This window comes from Megalops cyprinoides, chromosome 8, assembly GCF_013368585.1.
Source record: "Megalops cyprinoides isolate fMegCyp1 chromosome 8, fMegCyp1.pri, whole genome shotgun sequence".
In the NCBI taxonomy this organism is placed as follows: Eukaryota; Metazoa; Chordata; class Actinopteri; order Elopiformes; family Megalopidae; genus Megalops; species Megalops cyprinoides.
The window spans coordinates 30366378-30391027 of NC_050590.1; the positions used below are offsets into that span (position 1 = coordinate 30366378).

The window sequence follows — 24650 nt, forward strand, 5'->3', positions numbered from 1 at the left end:
AAGGCACCAGATGTGTCTGATTAAATACCCAGCTGAATAAATGGATGAAATATAATAACCTGTTCAAGACAGTATGGATAAGGTCATCTATTACATAAATACTAATTGCTATATTGTATGTAATATAATTTCCCCATATTTAAGACCCATGTTTAATTCATCACTGAATTCCTTCTCAGTGTGTAGACACATTTACAGTAAATGTACACATATATTGTACATGTAAATGGGGTAGGGTATTATTTTGCTTTTTTATCATTATCTACATATTTTCTGAACTGTAAACATGTAACCAAAGCATAACTAACCGGATATGACCTTTCACCTCTAGAATCAAGCTGGCAGTTTACGAAGATGGCTGATTGGAACAGAGGTAAGGTAGCTACCACACAAATATTGATCTCTGTGATATGTTGGCGTTACAGCTTTTGTTGGTTTTAACTCCCGCGTTTTAAAATATGCTTATAACACCTACTGTAAGTAACATAAATGGTCGCCTGATACAACTGTGGTGGTCGCCAGCCAATAGTTAGCTTTCACGCTAACTCGATGTTAGCTAGCAGGTTATAACTGACGTTAGACAACTACAACTGATCAAACCGCACACACCTATAAGTCTTAAATATTTTGGAAATGAAGTACGTGTCAAGTAAAGAGTCGCGCTCTTTTGTTGTTTTGCTGAATATAGGCGACAGTGCTATTGCAAACAACACCGACGTTATGATTGGCAAACAACCTAGGTCGCTGGTTTACTACAAAATTTACAAAAGAGCTGCGCTTTATATATTTCTTCTCCTCGACTAATCAACACTGGTCTGTTTTGAGTTGTCGCCTAACATAGCTAACGTTCGATAAATGTTCGATTCCGTGTGTTGGCAGTAATCCCGAGACGTCATAATTTCTACACGTGACTCCTGACAGAAGTAAATCTTTTCTGTTTACAATTTGCATAGGCCGTGACGAGGAAAGGTATTTGCTGAACCGTTATGGAACAGTAGCTTTTGTGTTTTGGGGGCATTCACCTTGGTGCTGATACCAGGCTACTTCACAGTGTGGTGCGACCGCGAAGTAACAGCTCAATTTTCTCATTCCCATGTTTTTATTTAGGACATGGAGCGGTGGATGATGTGCTAGACGCTGAAAACAAGCTTTTAGCGGAAAACTTGGCCTCTAAAGTTTCCAGATTGAAGTCGGTACGTAAGCCTTCTGTATGTTTTTATTTCGTGGCAACTCTGCTGCATTTGCATTTGTTTTGGAATCGATCTGTGGGTCCACAGAGTACAAATTAAGGATTTTATTTCTCATTATAGCTGGCGTATGATATAGACAAAGAGGCAGAAGAGCAAAATGCATATTTGGATGGCATGGTAAGTGTAGCAGCAGAGAAACTCAGACATTAACATCGTACCCACCGCCCTGCAAGGTTACTTTAATGCATTAAGTTTTGGCAGCTGAGCTTTTAACCAGAAGGTTGTAGGTTTGAATGGATAAGAGTGTCTGCCAATCAGTTAATACAACAAGTGCTGTATTGATTTATTTAAATGTCTGCTTTTATATTGATAAATTAAATTGATTTTGTTTTTTGAAATTTTCATTTAGACTGTATTTTGCTCACCACATGTATTTAGTTAAGCTTTGTACATATATAAGTGTGTATGCCAGTTATGCATTATTATTATTATTAGTAGTAGCAGTAGCAGTAGTAGTAAGTTGTTTTAGTATTACCATCATCCTAAAACATGTACTCCTTTCTCTGAAGGATTCCAATTTTCTGAGTGCCACAGGGCTTTTGACAGGAAGTGTGAAGAGGTTTTCTTCCATGGTGCGTTCTGGCAGGGACAACCGCAAGATCCTCTGCTATGTCTCTGTGGGACTTGTGCTGGTCTTCTTCCTGCTCTACTACCTGGTCTCTAGGGCCCAGACGTAAGAAACTGAGAGTTCAGAGCTTCACTCCTTCTTAAAGGAGGGATACACTAATTCCATTTCTCAGTTGTATGGGAAGTGTACTTTCCCAAAGGGTACCTGGTCTTCATTAACATGAAATTATGGAACAGTTTTGCACAGCTATTAAGAAGAAGATTGGGTCTTGCCTGGGTCAGCCCACTAATGAGATAATGGATTTAATATGGAGGATGTGAGAACCTTGGCAAATGCTATTTCTGTCATTTCTGTCCTGCAAGCCCCATGATTTGCTTGTCAGGAGAATGAGAAAGGGGACATTCAGGAGTAGCACACCTGTGGGATGTTGTCTTTTTTTTTTGCATTTCACTTTATGTTAAAATATGTACATCTCATGGAAATAAAGATGCTTCTTTAGAAACAGAACATAATGAAGGAACCAGAGAAGCAGACAGGAGAAACAGAAAGTATTTCTGGCATTTCAGTTTCAAAAAAATATCAAATGATAAAGGAGACTTTATTTGAATGTGAAAGGAATTTTTTCCCATTATATCTGTATGGAGAAGATGGGCAACACTTCTCACAGAAAACACAGAGAAGGGGCAAAACTTACAAAACAATAGTTTATTTTAAACAGCCACAAACAAAATGGAACCAGCCTTAAGCACACAGCCAAAAGCCAGCTCTGACAGCCTCCCTGCTATGCAGAGGCAAATTAACCCATGGCAAGCTTACACAGACAGACAATTTAAAAATCAACAAGTAACAAGTAACAACCTGTTCAAGTGAATTTGATTGACCTGAGCTTGGTTATTCACAAGGGTGAAATTTGAAAGACAAAGATCCTTAAGATATTTAACAAGTTGATAATCACCAAACTGTTTTTGGGGACAGGTGATGGTTCTTCACATTCTGTAAGCAAGAGTGACAGCAGGAGGGCAGCATCATTTATTTTTTGTGTAGATTACTTACTCCTGTTTTGCCTTTGAGTTTGCAGTATAAGAACTCTATGTCCTATAAATATTTATGTATGTAATTATATTTTTTTATTTTTTGATGGTTCAGGAAAACATCCAGGTAATTACCTCCCATATATCAAAGACTTAATTTTGCATGAACTAGCAGAAAAATGTTATCTGATGTTAATTAGTTATGAGAGAACACTTGTATGGAGTTAATGGCTTTAGTGACTGTGTAAAGTGTGGGAACACCAGGTACGCAAGACACATGGCATGATGATATGTACATTACACACATACACTTATATATTATATATATATAGCTGTGCTACAAGAATAAAGAAGGACCAAATGTGTATTATTCTTTCCTACCTTTAAAACCTGCCATTATAAATTACTGTTGATCAGAAACTGTGGCCTTGATTTTACTACTGCTGTTTAATACAGTATGTTTAATGTTACTGTGGTCTTATGAAACTGCAGCTATCAAGATGAAAAAATGCACCTATATTTACAGCAATTACTGAACTGATGAAGTAGTATGAGAAGTGATGTTTGTGGAAATATTTCATGGAGTTTGAAGATGGGTACTGTATTATCACTTCCATTTCCAGTATTAAAGACTCTGAAATATGAATGGGTCATCGTATAAAAAGCAAGTGATTACAACTGCCTAATCAACGCTTAGGCTATTACACCAGTATCAATCCACAGTGAGCATTTTGCGTTGAGTTCTGACAGCTCCGACACTTTTCTAGTATGTTTATATGTGAAATAAAGCATTCTTCAAGAAATTAGTGGTATTTAAAATAAAAAAGCTAGTGAGATTCAGATAAAAATGAATGAAATTGGTCGAAATTCCCTTCAGCTGTCTCAAGCCTCATCTCACGAATCGTTTCGCCAATTTCCGCTTTGCCTCCTTCCTGTGTGTTGATCGGTCGTGCGTGAGAAGGAAGCCATTTCCTATCGCATGTTATTCTCATAGTCAAAAGTAAAATATGTATATGTAAACGACCGAAAAGCTTAATTTTTTTCAACTGAGGAATTTTACCGTCTCGTTGTATTGAAGAAGCCGTGTAGTCTGTTTTCCGATATTCCCTCGGACATATTCGGCCTAAATCGGTAGAGGCCGTAGAAATGGATGAGTCTGAATCGGCAACGAAGGGACTCGGGCTGGAGGAGGCGTCCGAAAGTACTGCCGTTGTGCCGGGAGTTGAGGGGGAGGGCTCGGAGACTGAATCGGATGCCGAAGTTGCTGCGATGACTGTAATGGGTGAACCGGGAAACATCGAAATTGGAGCCGAGTCCTTGCCGAACCCAGACGAGACCGAGACGGCGTTTGCAGGAAAGTTCACATTTGCTAGTGCAACCACGGTAGCTAGTTAGCGGTTTCTACACCTAGCTAGTTGAACTACGACTTATTGTGACTAAGTATCGTAAAATAGAAGCGAACCGACGAGCTAGCAAGCTGGCGCGATGTTTGTTTTTCATGCCGTGGTTTGCCTGTTGTTCGTTTGTTTGAGTGTTCATAATAATGGAATTCATATACTGTTCGCTATGCTAAGTGATTGCTGAGCTAATGTTCACTGGCCTAAAATTCGAAGTTTTCACGTACAGTTGTTGCTAGTTAGCCATCTCCCTACACCTGCGGAAATTAAACTGAACCAACTTATGTTTTCAATGGACTTAGCAAGCTCGAGGTGCTCCTTGAGGAGGGCAACATTCTAGTTAGATGGATAGCTGAACTAGCAAACGTTAGCTGTGTGTTTACAATACGGACACGCTGCTGTAACGTTCAATTAGGTGGCTAGCTAATCGCCATTTTTCACTACGAACAATACTATATTGCAAACGTAACATGTAACTTCGTATTTAACGTAATAGGGAAATGTGCTCTAACCATATAAAGCACGGTACTGTACGAAAAGTTCCATAGAAAATACAAACATGCTAATGAGAATCGTTTGCAGACAGTCCCGATGTTGAAAAGTCATGCAAATGATTGACAGACAAAAATGCTTAGGGATACTGTGTTTTTTTGTTTGACAAACACAAAGGTACATCCCATATGCCATGACGAAAGTGATGTGTTCTGTAAAATAAATTAAAAACAGAAAAACAATAACAAGGCTACTTTGGGGTTTTGTATATGATATTGATTGTTCAATGTGTAAGGCTGACATTAAATACGTGGTGAAGTATTTTACTCCCATAAAGTGTTGTTGTGTATTTTACGTTAATTTAAAATTAATTTTAAATAAAATAATATGATAATGTATAATAGATTTTTATATATAAATGTATATTTTGCCATTTGCAAGTCAGGGTTAACCTAGTGTATGCACATGCAAAATGACGTATTTCATTTGGAACGTGTAAGAAATGTTTTTGCAGGTAGTGAACAATGAATTGTAGATGTTATAAAGTATTTACTCAGTATTTACAGCTAGTGAGGAATTTTTATGTCAGGAAATAAAATCCATATAGTAGCGAATTTAATTGTTAACATGGAAAGGGGGTTTAAATGTAACAGCTTGCCAAATTACCCATGCCATTTTTTGATATACACTCGTCAGTCGTTTAACATTTAGCTAGCTAGCTTTTTTGCTAACAAAATTTGTACTTGGCTATTCCGATAGCTATACAAATGTTGCTAAACAGGTACTCCCAGTGTTACAGGAATCTGAATCTCTTGTTTTAAATACTGCCATATCATATTTTAGGCACACATTTTGTTTAAAATTGTATGGATGGTGCTAATGTGGGCGGTATGCTAGGTGCCCAGTGCATTACTGTAGAGACAATTGTCTTATTTGTGTTGGACTGATTTAATGCACTCTTACTCTAAATTACTGATGACCTGCGTGTAGACTGATGTATGTTAGAATGTGGTTTTCCATAGTTAAATAGATACGATGATAAATAGCATGGTTTCACTGAACATTAAATGCAGCTTTATAAGAGGCCTATCTTTGCAGCATAAAATATCCATCACATTAAGACCTGAGTTATTGGTGTAAACAAGCCTAATATAACACAAACTCATTAATAATGACATACAATTCTCTTAACAGAAGTGACAACAGTGACTGTGGGGGATGTACATGCAGCAGGGGACAATGTGTTCACTACATCTGTTGCAACAGCAGCCTCCATCTCTGAGCATGTACTTGTAAGTAATTCAGCATTCACATGGCTATGTCCTTCATACACAAACTTTGAATAAAGTTAGTGCATGACAGTAAATTCCTGAGTCCTACCTACATATTATTTGGGCACTTGCAACCATTTATCCATGAAGGCTTTATATTTGGAGTTAATTAAGTTATGTATAAAATATAGTTTTCACATCAAAGCCTACAAAATGTGTTTTCTCATTGGCTTAAGAGACCTCTTACATCAAATCATTCACATCCACAAGAGGGCAGTCTCTGGGTATTTTTCAGTTTTTCTGTCTTCACCTTAGACGGGCAGGACCACTCTGCAGATTGGTGACAGCCTCAATGCCCAGAAAGCCACTCTCATTGTGGTTCACACTGATGGGAGCATAGTGGATGCAACAGGATTAAAAGGGACTGCTACACCGATGACTCCTGGTTTGTAATAATCAACTGTCTTCCACTTCTCCGCCTTGTTTAAACTTGGTTTTAAAATGCGTCTCGGGCGATCGGATCACAAGTGGACAGTGCTAAATACTGTGTAAACGACCACCAAGACGCATTGTGATCTGATCACTCAAACCACTTGCCGAGGTGGTCTGGAAGTCATTTGACCACATATCTTTTGTAGTGTAAATGCTAATGCGTCCTGATGTGTCCCCGACAAGGACGTAACAGGAAAACACGTCATCAGTACAGTTCACTCTTTGGGGTCTTGTGGCTATCACAGCAGAGGCGAAAGCCACTGCTTTTCTAACATTCTTCCTGTTTCGTCTTGTCCTGCGCTCTTTTGAAAGTCGCAAATGACTTTGTCCTGTCAATCTCAACAGCTGGAATAGCCCGTACATGTATATTAGTTCTTAAAACATTTTTGTTTTCTTAGTGAGCCTATGCTAAACAAATCTGGCACTTGTCTGGGGCCCTTTGACCTTCTAGCGGAAGTGATGTAGCAGTAATGAAATCTGAACACAAGTGGTCAGCTGGACACCTTGGAGACGAATGACAGACACAGGTGCAAACGGCAATGTGTCTCGGCTGTCCACTTGTGATCCAGTCACCCAAGACACATTTCAAAACCGAGTGTAAACAGGGCCCTTATGCATTTATGTACATTGATTGTTCACTTGGTATTGAGACAACATTTGACAACACTTGTGTTAATTATACCAACTTCTGTCAGTGTTGGAGGTGAGAGCCAGGAAATGCTTTCTCACCTATGAAAGCCATGATCACCTATGATTATGCATGTTAAATGTTTACTCTCTAATACAGCCCTGATGCAAACATTAACGGGTGTGTAAACTTGCCTGACCATCTCTCAGGTCCCCAGACACCCTCCACACCAATGACTCCAGGCCACGAGAAGCATGACTCCAAGTATAATTGGGACCCATCGGTCTATGACAACGAGCTACCTGTACGCTGTCGGAACACCAGCGGAATCCTCTATAAAAACAGACTGGGTTCAGGTATGTCATTCTACCACTAGGGGGAGCCCAAAGCCCATGAGTGCAGTCGTATCCACAAAGCCGTTTATTTGTTACTCTGTGTTCTTGTTGTTCGAATATTGACTGAGTATGTCAGTCATCTTGCCAGTTTTCCAGCCATTACTTTGACACCCAGATGTGGAGGGTGGGCATGCTTGAATCATAATCTGTCCCCAGAGCATTCAGCTAAGTGATGTGCTTGGTGGCCTTGTTGTCTTCCTCAAACAGGGGGGAAAGGGCGCTGCATTAAGCACAACAACACCTGGTACACTCCTACCGAGTTTGAGTGCATGTCCGGGAGGGCCAGCAGCAAGGACTGGAAGAGGAGCATTCGCTATGGTGGCCGCCCACTGCAGTGCCTCATCCAGGTGGGAAGAGAGAGCCCGAATGCAGACTAGTCAAGCTGGGGGTGGGAGATGGGTAGGGCTGTCCCTGACCAAAGATTTTCCTAGTCGACTAGTAGTCATTAGTTCAAGCCGTTATTCGACTAGTCATCACACTCTATGACATTAATTTAATTATTTAAATATATATTTTTTTGGGACATCAGAAAATGGTTTGAGTTCCAGGGCTAAGGGAGAATGTTATAAGTAACACTGTTAACACTGTGCTGCGTTACAGAGAAATACAAAACCGTAATAATGAGCCTTTAAAATATAAATTTTACAAGTGCACACACGAAGCAAGCTGTCTGTTAATGACAATGCTAACGGCAAAAGCGGTAATCATTCTGAATGTGTCGGAACAACCAGCAAGGAGACTGAACATTTTGTTAATTTATTTCAACACAGTATAACATAATACAACATATGAACTTGTAACACCAACACAATGACTTCTAAAACAAATGATAAATAAAAAACAGAACATGAAGTAATCATGCAGTAAGTGAGGTAATTTAGCTTCCCCAGTCCCCACGAACACTTGAATAAGCCTAATAGCGCATATGACAATATATTTATTTATTTAGCTGCATATAGCCTTAACTTTGCTATTCCTTAATGTTAATTAGGCCATTAATTATTTAGCCTAATGGAATAACTCTCGCGCATATGGTTGCACCGGTGTGATTAGCTGTTTAGTGCGTATGCTAAAACCGGTGCGATTAGAACAGTAAGAAAAAATTCTAGCTAATTTTAGCTTTGAAGAATCAGTGATTTAACATTAAAAATATAGCAAATGCCAACTGTAAACTATGAGAAGCTTAATAACGCTAATGAAAACATAACGAACCATGGTAACAGCGTGCTACATTGAATAAAAATAAATTACGTACAAAAGGGATAATAACATTAGGCTACTTAGGGGTGAGCCGGGATGGAAGTAACACTTCTCAGATAAACGTCATTTTAAAATATAACATTACAGACAGAAACTAATTTTTGTAGTGATTAACAACTCACGTGTGTGTTCTATCAATAGCCTACTAAGGTGCTATTTTGTACAAATGTGGAACGACTTCGGGATAATAATAGGCCCTATAATAAGTGTAGTTGTTATTGCAGAGGGAGGAAAGAAACAACTGTTACAATCGTTCCGACAATGACTCCTGACAGTTAAACCTGGCTTGCTTCTAAACTGAGAAACTCTGATATGGCAAACTTCAGGATGTGTTCAAGTACTAATTAATTTGTAAAATGACCATGACTATGACACATGAAACAATAGACACAACTTGTCATTCAAAAAAAATTACAGCTTGAGTGAATTTACTTTATGTGATCGAAAACAGCTTCTCGGGTATAACTCCACGAAAGTATGATGTATCGACTCGATTTTTCGGGGTTCTGGTAAGTGTTGCATGCTGACATGCTTACGCAGTCAGGCATATCACACTTGTATGGGCTTGGAGAAAATCTGCGTGTTACTTTCGTCCTGTGTTAGTTTTGTATTGGCTCTCTCCTACATGTTTCAGATCATGTTTGATGTTTCAAGTCATGTTTGAGGTCGACGAATGATAGGCGAATCTTTGCATGCTGAGTTTGCATGTCACATTCTTGGGGTCCTCCTTTACACGCTCGAAATGATCCCACACTTTGGATGATTTCCTGCCCGATATAGTCTGATAACTTTTTAACGACAAGGCGCAGCTCCTGAATGGAGTTTCAGGGGGTTTTTTCTGCGACTAACCGACTACTGAAAACCTGGTGGACTACGACTCTTCTCATCGACTAACATTTAGTCGACTATTAGGGGGCAGCCCTAATAGATGAGAGATTGGTAGGTCGTCAAGACAAAAGGAACAAGAAATTTACTTCTTTGTCAGTATTCCTCTTTTTTAATTAGATGCTTATTTTAGGCTTTTACAGCCTGTTAGTTGCCCCTCATTGTCTGGGCTGCCTGACATTCACACTAATCAGGCACTGGCTGGCATACATGCTCTCCGTTCCAAATATGTAAAAAAAATACATTTTTCATTCTATGTTTGAACATGTGATATGATTTATTTTAATCAAGGGTGGGTGTCAGGAGGCACATTCACTGATGAAGCGGGTCATGCAGGTTGGAAAGTTGCGGGGACCCCCTGTCTCAGAGTGTCGCTCACAATTTGCTCTGATTCCAGGAGCGCATTCTGAACCCCCATGCCGCCTCCTGCACATGTGCGGCCTGCTGCGATGACCTGCCTGTGGTGAGTTCACATGGCCTGCCACTGCCATTGGTGTCACATGTGAAATGTCAGCAGTGTTACATTGCCTGTAAGGGTACCAGGATACAACCAAGAGCCAAAATAAAAACCTTAAGGCGCAGTGTGTTAGTTCAGGTAAAATGGGAGATTTTCAGGGCCTGTCCTTAGCTACAATTTGCTTCTGAATTTGTAAGAATACCTTTAATCATTATCTTTTGTTTTAATGTTACTGAAACCCCCTCTTTGCTGAATATTCTATACATAATATGGATACACCAAGCAAATATGACCATTCACTATGAGCCATGTTTGCAACAGTTAAAAAAATTGAACCATTTATTGTTACCTCAGCACAAAATCCAGATTTACCACAAAACCTAAGCTGGGAATGAGAAAATTGGACCATGAAAAACAAGTGGGGGAAAACAGTGAATTTAGAAGTTGTCTGAAAAGGCCACAGAGATATTTTTCTGAGTTAGTTTGTTGCACTAGCTTTCCAAATATAGTTTGTTGTCTGAGCTTAAGAAGGTTTATTTATCCTGTCCTTTGAAAGTGTGTGCTGTGTCGCTCATATGAAAATCAGTCTTCAGATATTGCTGTTCTTCATTGTGTCGTCATGTGGAGCTGCCGTTCAGTGCATTTCACAATTCTCAATATTTTTAATATGCTTTATGTATAAAAGTATTTAAATGTGCGAATATTCATACAGTATTTATAAAATTATAGATATTTTACTGAACCCCATATTTATTCAGCTTTTTTTTAATGAAAAAGTTTCCTTCCAGCCTGCCTTCAGCCATGCAACCTTTCTTTATAATGCAAATATAATATAATACAAATATTGGAAAACATCATTTCTTTCCTGAGTATGTGGTTTACAGTGTGGTTCCGGGAATGTAAATGCAGGGACAGCCTGTACATTAAATCTAATGTCCACTACAGGGAGTATGTGCCTGTATTGTCACTTTCAAACAGCCCCGTGGTTTCAGCTTGTTTTTAGAATGGATGTTTCAGCCCAGTGCTAAGTGGTAATTCTACCTTGGTGTGGGAGACAGCACGTGTTTCTCACCACAGTACAATGCAGATGTGTTCCTGACGTGTGTGACTCACAGTTCATTGTTGGTTCAGACACAGGGAAATGGGATGCGAGTGCAGACTGTCAGAACTTCCTTGAGCCATGTGTGAGTTTCTGATGTTACAGAGAACTGAATTCTAACATTGGGTCCCCATAGGCTCTAAGTCTGTTTTTCCTCCTCTTTTAGTGTACCAAGGATGGGGAGTCTTTCAGAGCGGACAACGTAAGCATGGTAATCAGAATTTGAGAGTATCGCCTCCTTGAAACTTTGTGGTAATCACAAATGCCTCTGTTCCTCATCATACTCTGAGCATCTCAGCTTTGTACAAAACAGAATGGTAAGGGTGGCTCGCCATGCTTCCAGTAGCAATGCCTTAGAGGAGCTCTCTGTGCAGCTGCTCCATTTCCTGAAGTGAGAAATGACAGAGAACAAACAGGACGCACACAGCTCTTGGCTTGAAAAAAAACACCAACGATTTTCAGCATTGCTCGATGCCGTAAGTGTATGTATGACATGCACGTGGTGAAGGTGCTGTCGTTAGGCACTGATGCACCTGTCAAAGTGACTGTTGTCTAATGAATACGGCAGCCTCATTCATTAGATCAGCATCACAATGATGGTAATAGATGAACAACAGGTGGCTCTGCACTTCATTCATGTTCAGGAGGAGACAAATGAATGATAATTATATGCTAATTGATAACAGGTCATTTCTGTTCATTCAGTTACCCCTCAAGGTAAATGACAATATTACTTTGAATGGTGATGTACACATTTCATGACTACCCGCATAAAGGTGGTTTTCAATAGAAAGAATGTGTTTCATGTAACAACTTCAATATGAAGAGGTCCAATTTCAGGCTGTTTCATAGATATATTTACCCATGTAGTTCACATCACATTGTAGAAAAAAGGAAACGTAAACCCAAAAAGACCACAGCTTAGCAGCAGACAGATGACTACAAGTAATGGGTCACAACGGACAATGAGGTAACCTTGCCGATACAATGAAACAGATCAGTTTGCCATTGGCAGTAAGGGCTCCGCAATGCCCCTCCATCACCCAGCTATCATCTGCCCCAGGAACCAGATTCAGCTGTCTGTCAGTTTCTGATTAGTAAGTTACAGTCTGTACACAATGCCAGATTCACAACACCCGTACCCATAATTGCATTAATCTTAGAAATGCAACACTCCAAGACATATACATACATATATCATGACCCAGAAAATGTGTGTTCATAAGTACAATCAGGTATGGAATGAATGTGATAATCATGACTTTCATTGAACAAGACAATGGCTAATATGGTCTTGTCAGTATGGCCTGCTTGTTCTGGATTCTACTTAAACAGTTAAGATACTCATTGAGCAAACACAGATGTAACCTGTTTGGCATAATAAATGGTTACAAACACAATCAGTTGTATTAAAATAAATGTTTCTTCCTGTGATGGTCCTTATCACATATTAATAGGAGCCTTTAAATCTTGGTGTAAAACTAGCTCTTTCTTGATTGGTTTATTAGAGTTTATAACCATGCATACATTGTTTTCACAGATGTTCTGTACTGTGCCCAGATATTCAGCTCTCTGTGCTTAACATTGAGAGGTGTGGCTCTGCTGTTGATGAGGCTGAAGTGTCCCAAATTGAAGTCTAATCATTAATATTCATGAGGACGTTTGGTCAAAGACTGAACATCCTGTGCCACTGATCTGCAGAAATGGATCTTCTTTCACTGTCCATCCCCTCTCATAAATATTCATAATGAACTATAACTATACATTGTGCATGGAAAAATACAACAAGTAAGATTACAGACAGGTTAAGTGGCAATGTGTGACATGAAGTACTTCAGTATAAATTTACAACATCACTATTGCCATTTTATGCAAGTAACTCTCGTAGCTTTACAAGTTGGTAAAACAAATCGGCTCCATTTTATCCAATTACTAGCTAGCAAGCTACCTTCTCAGTTGTTTGCTGTTACCTACCCTAGCTCACCAGTGTTGAATTGGATGGAGATCAGGCTGCTTGGTATGCCAGTTTTCAGCAGTCCTGTTAGTTACAGAGAAGTGTCAACATTCTCTTTACAGTAACTGTACATATTCATAGATATATACATTTATTACAATTGATTTGTTCAAATTATAATTTTAGCCTAGCTAAGTACATATTTTATAGTTAACGCAGATGTGTGCATATGTAAGAGTTTACAAGTATATTATGCTATTTTTTACACTTTGAAGTGAGATGGCCATGTTGATGTCAAGTGTCAGATTTTTTGGAAGTTTCCTGGTAGGATTTTATTGAAAGTAATGTCAGATTATTGTCTTTGATTACAGAATCAAAGACAATACTTTGCACACTTTCAGGTAAAATGCTCTCTTAACAGGCATCCATGTTCTGGATTGCCATCAATTGGTACTTTTTGGTGTTTTGTTTTGTAACTTTTGAATCAGTTCTTCAAGAAGAGCTTCATTTGTTTCTCCATGCAGGCTGACTACCATGCCAGTAACCTAAACTGAAAGGGGAAAAATGACCTGTCATGTTTATTTTGTTTATCACCGTGAACTTATGTTTTGCATAAGGCAACTTTGCATAGCTGTGTGCGGAGGGCCGGTATCAACACAAGCTCCTCATAAGCGGTGTAGTCCTGTTGGAGAAGGTTGCTGAGACCAGACTGCCACAATTCCTCATTGCAGTCATATTGGTAATTTGCAGTGTACCTTCAAAGTGCACAGCGTGGATCATTGCATCGTGTGTCACCCTCATGTTCATTGATCCTGATGCACAATTATATAGTTCTTTCTTCCCATATATTGAGGACTGCATAGGACTCTTGGCAGGTGTTTGATTGAATATCTGTGTTCTGCCATAGCACTTGTGAAGGAGTATAGTTTTCAATATGTTCTTGGAAGTTATGCAGCTACTATAGTTGAGGAAAGCCGCAATGTATTATGTTTGGATTATGTAAGTGATTAAGGATCAGTGACCAATAAAGTGCTATACGATGATGGATACAAGCGATTGGGCATTTTAAAGTACTTGTGTAATATTGCTTTTGAGTGGCACAAATTGTGCTTACATCATATGAATGCACTTGTTGGATATATTTATACACTATCTATGAAAAACATTGTATATATGTAAAACCACATTTATTTGCATGCCATTTATGTTGGTAATGATGAAATGTCTTACATTTACATTTACATTTATTTATTTAGCAGACGCTTTTATCCAAAGCGACTTACAAAAGTGCATACAGTAAGTATAGCGACAGTACGGGGACAGGATGTGTACAGTTCCACAATGAGACAGTTCTCAGCTGAGAGCAAGGTCTGTTTGAGGACACAGTACTATCAGATTTGTACAATTACAGCCTATAGGGCAACTAATACGATACGCCTTCAAACAGCAAACTTCAACAACTTCAAACGGAGCAACGAGCGTCAGGGTAAAGGCGGCAACAAGAAACAATTTAAAAAGCACAGCACTTTACGACAGCACTGATTGGGGGGTCAGCAATTGTGTGCTGGGTCAGTCCAGGTAGAGTCTGAAGAGGTGCGTCTTCAGGCCCCGTCTGAAGGAATGGGGTGAAGGAGCTGTTCGTAGCGAGACGGAGTTCGTTCCACCACTGGGGAGCGATGTAGGTGAAACGCTGATGTCTGGCAGAACGAGCACCTCCTGCCTTGACCATGCAAGGAGCGAGGCATCCAGTTGCTGCTGAGTGCAGGGGTCGGGCTGGTGTGTAGGGCTGGATGAGTTCTTGGAGGTAGGCAGGGGCTGTCCTGTTGATTGCAGAGAAGGCAAGGGTCAGGGTCTTGTTTTCTTTATATTGTGGTCTACCATGTGGTATACCTGAATCAATATGAATGTCATCATTTAACTTAATTAGATTAATAGCCATTCATTTCTGTCTCCTCCTGAACATCACTTATGTGCAGAGGCACTTGTTGTTCATCCACTTGCATGAAGGTGATATTGATGTAATGAATGAGGCCCCCACATTCATGACTGAGCTTACTATACCCACTACTATGTCACTGCACCTTGTGTACTTACACTTTTTAACCTGTGTAACAAGTAAATATTTTCAGCTTTAAACAATGAAGATTGTGGGTTTTTTTTACTTGTTTTTTTGCCTAGCAAAACGAGAGTCCTGTTTCATTTATGTTGCAAGTCACTAATATGCCAATATGCAATGCCAATATGCAATATGCAATATGCAGCCAATATGCCTGCAGCCAGTACTAGTGACCTGTCCAAGTAAATATATATATATATATATATATATATATAAAGACAGCTGGTTCAACTACAAGTGTTATCGGGTATTTCTCACATTCTTTCACGAGAGAGATGCCTGCTAGGAATTCCTAGTTGTGTTGTGTGTGATGAGCGTTCGATAATGAAGTGTCCAGGTTCCATGCTGTAGCTGCCATGTATTCTCATGCGAGAGTCACAGCACATTTTATGAGTGAGAAGAGAGAGTCACGGTGCGTTCACAGATTTACGGAGTTAACCAGGACCTCTCAGTATCAAATGTCAGACCAAGATGGCCTGTCTGTAAATCCGGCATTCGGTAGGAATCTACTGAGAGTACAGGTGGAGTGTGTGGGGTTGAAGAGCTCAGAGCTTTCTGCAGCCTGTTTTCAGTGCTGTATTGGGGTCTGTAGGCACTGACTGTGCCACTACTGTACAGGATGCATTGGCCCTGGTTGGTGTTTGAGATAGCCTCTTTCTGCTGTAGGGATTGCAGGGTCTAAGGAGAGGAGCTGAAATATGATTAAATGGTATCTCTTCCCCCCAAACTAGACTGGGCCTGTTAGGCTGTTTGTCCCGTACAAGAGGCGGAAGAAGGACAATGATCAGCCGACCACACCAGAGAAGAAGGATGTCCAGACTCCCAAGAACATAACACTGGCACCTGGAGCCACATGTGAGTGCCCTAGTGACATAACCCAGCCCCCTCCTACCACACTGACCCCATTCCCCACCACCCCCTCATCTGTCAAAAAATGGAAGCCTGGCTGTGTATGTACAGGATTTGCGACCAGTGGGCAGAGTTGGTCCTGTGCATGCCTTGTTGCTTATGTTCATAAGCATATGTTCTGTACAGCACATGCAGGCTCACTGATCCTTACAGCATCTGGACATCTCCTCTTGTCCTCTCCACTAGATGTCAGCCCATCCAGATAACATAAAGGATCAATGAATCTGTGCAGAAGAGGTCCTGGTGAATTATGAATGTGTTACTGTGCCAGAGCAGCAGGCTCTGTGTGTGTTTCTGTTTATCCAGAGTGGCAGTGCACAGCAAGGGAGTGACTCACACTGACTCACATTGAGAGTGCTGCACTTATCTCCTGTACGACTTAATTTCCCTCTGAGTGCAGGGTACTCATCAGACTCTTAAAACTGCTGCCGATCCTGTCAGCTAGAGTGATAAGCACCAGCATATTTTTTTGTATGGTGAAACTATGACATATTAGGCAGTTATGCTGCTGGCATAAATTTGACATTTATCCTTGTCACAGATGAAGTCCTGGATTAAAACGGTACCGGTGCCATGTAGTTTCCTGTTGAGTGTTCATTTATAATCAAAAATGACTGTTAATGTTATGCCAAAACGCTGCCCTGAAGGGTCTGACGATATAAAAATCTGGCCTTTGATTCCCTATCCCCCCTCTTACCGTTAACCTTTCCACTTGAAATAATGTCCATCGTTCCAAATGGAAAATGGTCAAAGACCACAAAATAAATAGCAGGCCCCCTGTCAGTGAGAGGCAATGGAGCGAGTCCTGGATTCAATTGAAAAAGGAACACTTTGCCCTTTCTGGGGACCAGAGGAATGGAGTGCAGGAGAACAAATGTGCTTGTTGGGATTGTCTGAGAACTATCTGAATGGGGAGTGCAAACAGTGTGAAGGTCTGCCCTCTCGAAATGCTGAGGGTTCTTTTGGTGGTAGGGCTGGGTGATATAGCCATCGCGATATATCGAATAGGTATTTTTAGCACAATAACAGCTATCCGCGGTATGTGTCGTTAGGTTACTTCCTGTATTTTTTCCCTTTAGCAGGGTTTCCGCAGAGTCTTAAAAAGTCTAAAATTTAATAATCCCAAATTTAAGGCCTTAAAAAGTCTAAAATATTGCACACTAGGTCTTAAAGCAGAAATGCGTTGGTGGCATACATAGTTGGTTCCGTGTGTTGTAGTTCTTTCGTACGGATCCAGGTATTAGGGTACAGTGTAATAAAACTACATAGCCTATGAGACCTATGTGGAACAGATAACTGGTAGCCAGCAAACAGCCCGGTTAGAATTTATCGATGCATTCTGCCTGCGCGGGAAAGATTTCGGCTACTGAATCAGACTGGCTATCTTGTAAGTTTGTGGCGTTATTCGAAAGAATGGGAAAGTGTACATTTAATAACTCCTGGCTCGAAATTGACAAATTCAATGGCTGGTTACAACCAGTTCTAAAGAATCCCTTTGAAGCCTACTGTTCATTTTGTAAAAAGACACTGAAGTTAGGCACGCTTGGTATTAGAGCGCTGGCATCACACGCGAGAGCAGAGTGATACCAGGCTGCTCTCAAAAGTCTCAAGGGAATGCACACTATTACACAGTTTTGTTCGATGAATTCGGGGTCACCACCATCGCCAGGTCCCAGTTCAACACACTCTCCGCAACCCGAGTGCGACCAGACCCACACTGCAACTCCGTCAAGCAACATCCTGACGGCGTTGGGATCAACTCCCACGTTAAAAGCAGAGGTGCTTTGGGTTCTACACACAGTGATGAAGCATTAGTCATACAACAGCAACGATGACATTGGCGAACTTTTCCTTTGAGAGTAAGGACCAAAGTCTTTTAGAATCAAAGAAAAGCTTAGTATGTTTAAAAGGTCTCCAAAGTATTATAAACACATTTATAAATGTTCATACAGTTCATACTGCATTATAAACCGGTATGAGTGCACTCAAAAAGTGTTATGGTATAAGTCCTATACAACTTGTGTGGAGTTACATATGGCTCCATAAAGAGTATCGAGTGAATAAACAGCATTTAACAAATTTGCTCCTGATCTTTTATGATTTGATCTGTGAATGGCAATAAATTTTGTTACTTTGAAAGTAATTCTGGGACTCCGATCTTTCTTACTTTCTCGTACCTCATGTAAGTCTTAAATTTCATCCATAATGGTCTTAAAAAGGTCTTAAAAAGTCTTAAATTTAACTTGTTGAAACCTCAGAAACCCTGTTTAGTCATACCTGATGTGGGAGCACACCTCCAAAGTACAGTGAAATGCTTCTGGGGCAGAAAAATATCACTTGTATCTATATGTTGGTTAACTTACTTATTAGCTTTGAAAAATACATAGCATATGTTTTCACCCTTTATCTTTGTAGCCACGTGTTTCTGTCTAACACATGGAAGCAGCTTAGTGCTGTTACTGTAATATCAACATTGAATAGATACGAGCAGCGTTTTTTTCCCCGGAAGCAGTTCACATGGCCTCGGAAAACTGGAGGTGTGCTCCCACATCAGGTATGACTAAAGGGAAAACAATACAGGAAGAAACCTAACGCCACATACTGGGGATAGCTGTTATTGCGCTAAAAATAGCCATTCCAGATATCGCGACGGCTATATCGCCCAGCCCTATTTGGTGGATACTGGCCCTATGGAGCCTTGTGGTGAAAGACTTTGGATGAAAGCCCCAAGGTAACTGGTATGCAGCAAGCTAAGTAACCTGTTAGGGGTGTTGGAGGTAAGCACTGTAATGAGGGACTTTTAGCTTGCTTCTTTGTGTTGCTATCAGATAATAATCATAATTGTAAGCATATGTTATTATTATTGTTATAATTCCTATTTGTGAAAGACATTTCATGTTGTGAAAGGCAGAGAGTTGTCTCTTAGAGTACTGTTTTCTGAAGCCAAACCGTAAAGTGCTTAATGAACAGGAAGAAACATGAGCTGCTTTCTTGTCCTGTGTTAATATTCTTACCATTGTATTTTGCACTAGTTGAGGCGGTTAAGTGTTTTGTTTTGGAAGACTAGAGGAAAGAGCATTGGTGCAATGTAATTTTCCTGAATCAAATTGCTGTGTTAAGCTCTTAAAACTTTGCAACAAATGATCTTAGTTGGGCTGCATTCCTCAGGTGTAAAAAGGCCATTTTTCTTCATTTAATTTGAGACTAGAACCTTAAGTCTGAGTCTAGAATTGCCCCTAGATTCCTCATATCAGGTTTTCTAGTCAGAGAACCCAGGCGTTGTGCCAGCTTTTCCCTTCTGCTTCTGATCCAGCTATGGCTGCTACTGCCTTTTCTTGGTTTAGTTGGAGAAAATGATGATACTTCTAACTTTCTCTGTCTGGCTGCATAAGGGCCCCTTAGCAATGCCCGGATCAGGAAACACAGATATGCACAGCCACAGCCCTTTGGAAAAGTGGTCGAACTCAGCCTCAAGTATGAGCGCAATTCTGCCTAATGGGAGTGCACAAGGAGAGGAGAGTTAGCTCAGGTGGTACAGGGGAGCCCCTGCTTGCCCAATTGTGAAAGAGTCAGTATCTCCACACTTATCACCATGCTTTTCTTTTGTCCTAAAAGCTGAATTTTTTTGTGGAATGTGGTAACTCATGTATTTTTCATTGTGTTTTTTTTTCTTTGGACACTTCTCTCTTACTGATGGTTGGTCCTAAAGAAGAAGACAGTGGAATTTTAACCTATGACATAGCCCACTGGTCTTGTCACTTTCTGTGTAGTGACTCTGTCTCTTCCTGTCTCCCAGTCACAGTGACACCATCAGGACAGATCACCACCTCTGGCACGCTGACCTTTGATAGAACACCTGTGGGTGATGCCACCGCCATAATATCTGAGAGCCCATCGCAGGCTGATGTCTTTGCCGGCACAGCAGGTAGGTCAGGTGACAGGAAATTGCTGGGCTACACCTCCCATCAGACATTGATTTGGGCTGGCTACTGTGAGTCCTAGACTTTTTCTCCATCATATTCTGACTGCAGTTCTGCTGTCCCCCTCTTCTTAAATGCTTTTTCCCTCTATACAACCCTGTAGAATTACCATTTATATGTTAGCCTTGTCTCTAGACTTGTCTAACCCTTGCATGTGCACAGCATTACTGAAGTGAAACCAGTTCAGTCTTCTGATACTCACATCCAGAGCCACTCTTTTTAAAGATGCAAATAGTTCTCATAACGATATAGGGCATTCTCTGCATCATTCTAAGTGTGCCCTCAAAGCATGAGTGGTGCTCTCTTGAGGCTGCAGGTGCCCACAGAATCAGGGCATTCCGTTTTCTTTAAGCGAGTGGAACACCAGAAGGTGAAATCCCATTCTATTTCTGAAGTGGAGAAAGAGGTGGAAAGCTTCTCTCAGTGACGCACCCACAAGCACATTTACACAGACTCAAGGGACACAATCATGTGACTGCTGTCTGTCGTTTTCCTGGCACACACCCCCTGGAAAATGGACTGCGCTCCAGACCATACCCTTCTGTTCTGAGTGGCCCCACCCAGCTGCTGATGGGAACAGGAGCCACACCCTCCAGGCTCCTCCCCCTCAGGCAGTGTCTTTGTGGTTTCCTGTTGTGCATTAGCTGGTGGCCTTTGCAGAATCCAAGACAGAGATCAGTGAGTCATGGCCAGGGAGCCCCCTCTTCTTGCTCACTGATTGGCCACCGCACCCTGAGCTGTGTTGGCTGTTCCTCTTTTGCCAGCATCTAACAAGCTCCCTGGGGCGTGCCTGTGATGTGCATGTCTCTAAAATGAAAAATGAGTTGCGCTGGTACATTTCCACTTCCCTGCATGTGTGAAGGTGTCCTGCTTGGTTTTTAATGCTGTCCTGCCGGCCTCCCATCCTCTTCCCTGTTTTGCTTTTTTCTTTATTTTGTTCATTTTTCTGTCATTCTTCCTGTCTTCCCTTCTGTTGGTGTGACCTCCTTTCTGTCTGTCTGTCACTTGCCTCTGTACAGTCAAGGCCACTCAGCACACTGTGTGCTTATAGAATTAGAGTGATGTGGTGGGTAGATTTTCAGCATTGATATAGTTAGCAGCTCAAACGGCCTTTCCCAGTGCTCTGATCTCACTGTCAGGGTTAATGAAGACCCCTGGGCTCTGGGTCCATCATGCAGGCCTGTGTGTGAAGGTGAAGAGGGTGTGAGCTGCATGCACGGACAGCCAGTCTGCTGCTTCTGACCTAAATTCCACAGACTTGGGGTGTTAGAGCTATTTTTAAAAGTGGTAGTGGGCGCCTGGTACGGGGAATGATGGCCTAGTTGGAAAACATTTCCCTCCACCGTTGTAAAGCAATGCATCACTGTCCTTGAGCTCCCCCCTCCCCAGGGTTTTGCGTCACTCGTACCCCCAGGTCGGTAATGGAAGAGGAGCAGCGTGGTATTGATAAATGGTGCCTCCATCCTCCATGGGAACTGGAGAGGGGCGGTGCTCCATCCCTCATCCGCTCCTTTCGATTAGCTCACTGTGATGAGATGGGATCCCCGTTTGCCATGAAAATAAATTCAAGATAATTTAATTTCCAAACACAGCATGCAAAATACACTAAGTAAAACACTCCAGTGTACTTTCTCAAGCTGTAAGTTTATTCTGCTTTGACAATGGAAAATTTAATGTATGCTGACAGTTTTTAAGTGTGTGTTGAACAAAGCAATTTAAAGTATAACACAAGCCTTTTAGCATTTGAAAAAAAACAATACTGGTAAGTATGAGATGTTGCATGATGTAAGCAAACAATGTTCATTCAGCTTTATTACTGGAGCTCTGAAATGTATTACTCACACATTTTTGAAATATTTCTTTTGGTAGACTGCATCCTGTTTTAGTTTACTAAAAGGCGTTAGAATATGTATATCCCGTGCAGTGGTTTGTCCACATCCTCACTCTCTGAATCTTGTCTCTTCAAAGCTGCGGAGAATCAGATGAATACTATAGACCTGCAAAGATGCTTGGTTTCTCCCCACCTCCCTCCCCAACTCTATTTTAAAGTTAGTGCAATGGTAGGCTTGCTATTGAATGCTGCCTAGGTAACCACTTCTTTTTAACACATGGATTGTCTGACATACTGTATATGGCTTTATGAATAAGATGAATTATAGATCAGTGTGTTTGCATAGCATTGATTAAATCAAAAAACATCTCACTGCTGCAGTTTACTCTAACTGCTTGATCAGAGGCATTTATGTTTTTGTGGCTGTCATTTAAAGCTAAACTATATGTTCTCTCTTTCTTTTTCTCTGTATGAACTTTATGAAAGTTATATTTTGTCAGCTTTAACAGGAACCTGCACATATTCTTACTGTACCCATAGTAAACAGATTTCCAAGATCTTAGGTAATGAGCACATAAGACAAGTGGTGCAAGACACCTGGACCCCTTGTCTTTAATAAGGCTGGGAGCATTGCCTAAGTCAGACACAGGTACACTACCAAAGTTTTAGAACACCCCCAATTTCTGTAAAAGAAAGACCTACACTTTTAAGGGTTATAATGTTCTGTCTGCCTTCCTTTGTTAATTGCCTTTTACTCGCCATTATGATAAGCAATATACTACCTCCTGCAGTGCAGGATTGTCCAAATAATGCTTCAGAGGGTGTAGTGACAGAGTCTGTTCTGACACTGCTTTTATACAGACAGGGTTTATAAGTAATCAACAAAAGTCAGGACACCTGTAGGAATTGTTTGCATCAACTTTCAAGGCTTAATTTACTTCCATTGCTGCAGAAAAGGTGTAAGTTGTTAACCCATTACTTGTTCCCTGAAAAGGATTTTTTTTATAACTCTGAAATTTGCATTGTTTTTCAGTTTTTGGTAAGTTTTTTTTTTAACCTCTGGCAGTTTACTGCTTCCTTTTGTCCCATTTTAGCTCATTCACTGGACTTGAACTGCTTAAATTTCAATAAATTGTAAAAATGGAGGTGTTCTAAAACTTTTGACCAGTAGTGTATAAATCCCCTCATTTGCAGTCTGTTGGCACCAGCTGGCCACCCCACAGACTCCTACATTGTTGTGTGGTCCCATGCTGAACATATATTTTTGAACAGTGCTGAAACGTTCACCGCAGGTGCGCCGTTTGTGTTCTTATCAACCTGACACTTTGAGAAATCTGTGGCAGTGGTAGTGCTCAGCCTATTGTTTCAGCAGCCTGCTGGTCGTCCCTCTGCCTGTAAGTCACATCGCACAATGGGTGCCTCAGGAACAGGTTTGGTCACAGGAGACAGTGAGAGAGGCCACTCTGATCCACTTGTGGTGCCACCTCTTAATTTAGAGTGCCACTGCGAAAAGCAGTCACACCCCAGCCTCTTCCCCACCCCCGCTCTGCACGCATACACACACACACACACACACAACACACACACACACACACACACCATGAATACATGCCTTTCCCCACTCACACCTCTCTCCAATTTACACGTTTTCTTCTCTGTCTGTCTGCCGCTCCTTCTCTCCCCAATGTGCCTGAACGCTTTTGCATGGCTGAGCCCCCAGCAGTGATGAATGCTTTGTTATTTTTAGGAGCTTTAATGGGGGTGGAGAGGCTGAGGTACAGTTCTCTTTTTGCCCAGGTGATCGACTGCAACGCTCCTCGTGACGCACAGCTGGTCATCTGATCATCGACCGATCCGTCCCAGGGCTTGCTGTGATTTAGTGACGTGCTTTCAGGCAGCAGAGTTACCTGTAAAGTTGTGCTGTGGGTAAAAGTGTTGGGGTTCCCATTGTCTGAAACCTGACAGGAATGAATTGGGCCACTTGGAGATGGGTCAAGTGTTTGCTCCGGTCATTTGTTTCTCAGTGTAGTTTTGGAGCCACGGATCCACTTCAGCATTTGTCCTGGGCCTGTACCTTCAATCTGGAAACACAGAGGAAAGGCCTTGCCAGGCCCAGTAATGAAACGTAGTTGGGCTTCATTCAGGATGGGACTCAAGCACAGAGTTTTCTCAGCCTTAACCCCTCTATCTGTGGAATGGATCCCTGTGAGGGTGGCACTGATCCAGGTGCTTATCCTCTAATCCAGAGGTGAGGTACAGGGCAGAGCGAGCCGCTATAGCTAACTGATCTGGGATCAGGGTCATTGCATTCACAGGCTTGAGAGGCCAGTGCACAACACACTCACTGGCATTCCAACCTCATGCTGGCACCTGACAGGTTAAGACTACTAAAGTACCAGTCATTGAAAACTTTGCATGACCATAAAATCCCTTATGGATTGCTTTAGAACGTATCAATTGTGATGGACCAGTCATATTTATTTTTGATCCAAGCCTTAAATATGTTCATGCATTTTCAGTGACTTGTTTTTGTGAAAGTTGGTTAATCCCAGAAGACTGGGGGGAGGTGGGCTAGAAATTAATAATTAATTAATTACAAAAAATATTAACTGCTCAGGCATTAACTGTTCATGTT

General features: G+C 41.1%; 2 protein-coding genes across 2 annotated transcripts in view; both read left to right on the top strand.

The window, feature by feature from the left end:
- The first annotated feature begins 350 nt into the window (after positions 1 to 350).
- Positions 351 to 3353, top strand: bet1l (Bet1 golgi vesicular membrane trafficking protein-like). Its single transcript, XM_036535530.1, has 4 exons — positions 351 to 373; positions 1108 to 1193; positions 1311 to 1367; positions 1760 to 3353. The coding sequence occupies exons 1-4, from the start codon at positions 355 to 357 to the stop codon at positions 1925 to 1927; spliced, it is 330 nt and encodes a 109-aa protein (XP_036391423.1). The 5' UTR covers positions 351 to 354; the 3' UTR covers positions 1928 to 3353.
- Positions 3354 to 3799: 446 nt separating this feature from the next.
- deaf1 (DEAF1 transcription factor) overlaps positions 3800 to 24650 on the top strand; it is a 28686-nt gene continuing 7835 nt past the window's right edge. Inside the window, exons 1-9 of the mRNA XM_036534878.1 lie at positions 3800 to 4203; positions 5933 to 6030; positions 6325 to 6454; positions 7339 to 7485; positions 7732 to 7871; positions 10067 to 10132; positions 11392 to 11436; positions 16027 to 16150; positions 20001 to 20129. Of these exons, the coding sequence (XP_036390771.1) occupies positions 3996 to 4203; positions 5933 to 6030; positions 6325 to 6454; positions 7339 to 7485; positions 7732 to 7871; positions 10067 to 10132; positions 11392 to 11436; positions 16027 to 16150; positions 20001 to 20129 (1087 nt within the window). The 5' untranslated portion in view covers positions 3800 to 3995. The remainder of the gene's footprint in view (positions 4204 to 5932; positions 6031 to 6324; positions 6455 to 7338; positions 7486 to 7731; positions 7872 to 10066; positions 10133 to 11391; positions 11437 to 16026; positions 16151 to 20000; positions 20130 to 24650) is intronic.

Bases quoted from the DNA above. Each gene is read 5' to 3' on its own strand.
- bet1l (XM_036535530.1), top strand. The intron at 1,194-1,310 runs GTACGTAAGCCT...TTCTCATTATAG, and splicing joins AAGTTTCCAGATTGAAGTCG to CTGGCGTATGATATAGACAA. The intron at 1,368-1,759 runs GTAAGTGTAGCA...CTTTCTCTGAAG, and splicing joins ATGCATATTTGGATGGCATG to GATTCCAATTTTCTGAGTGC.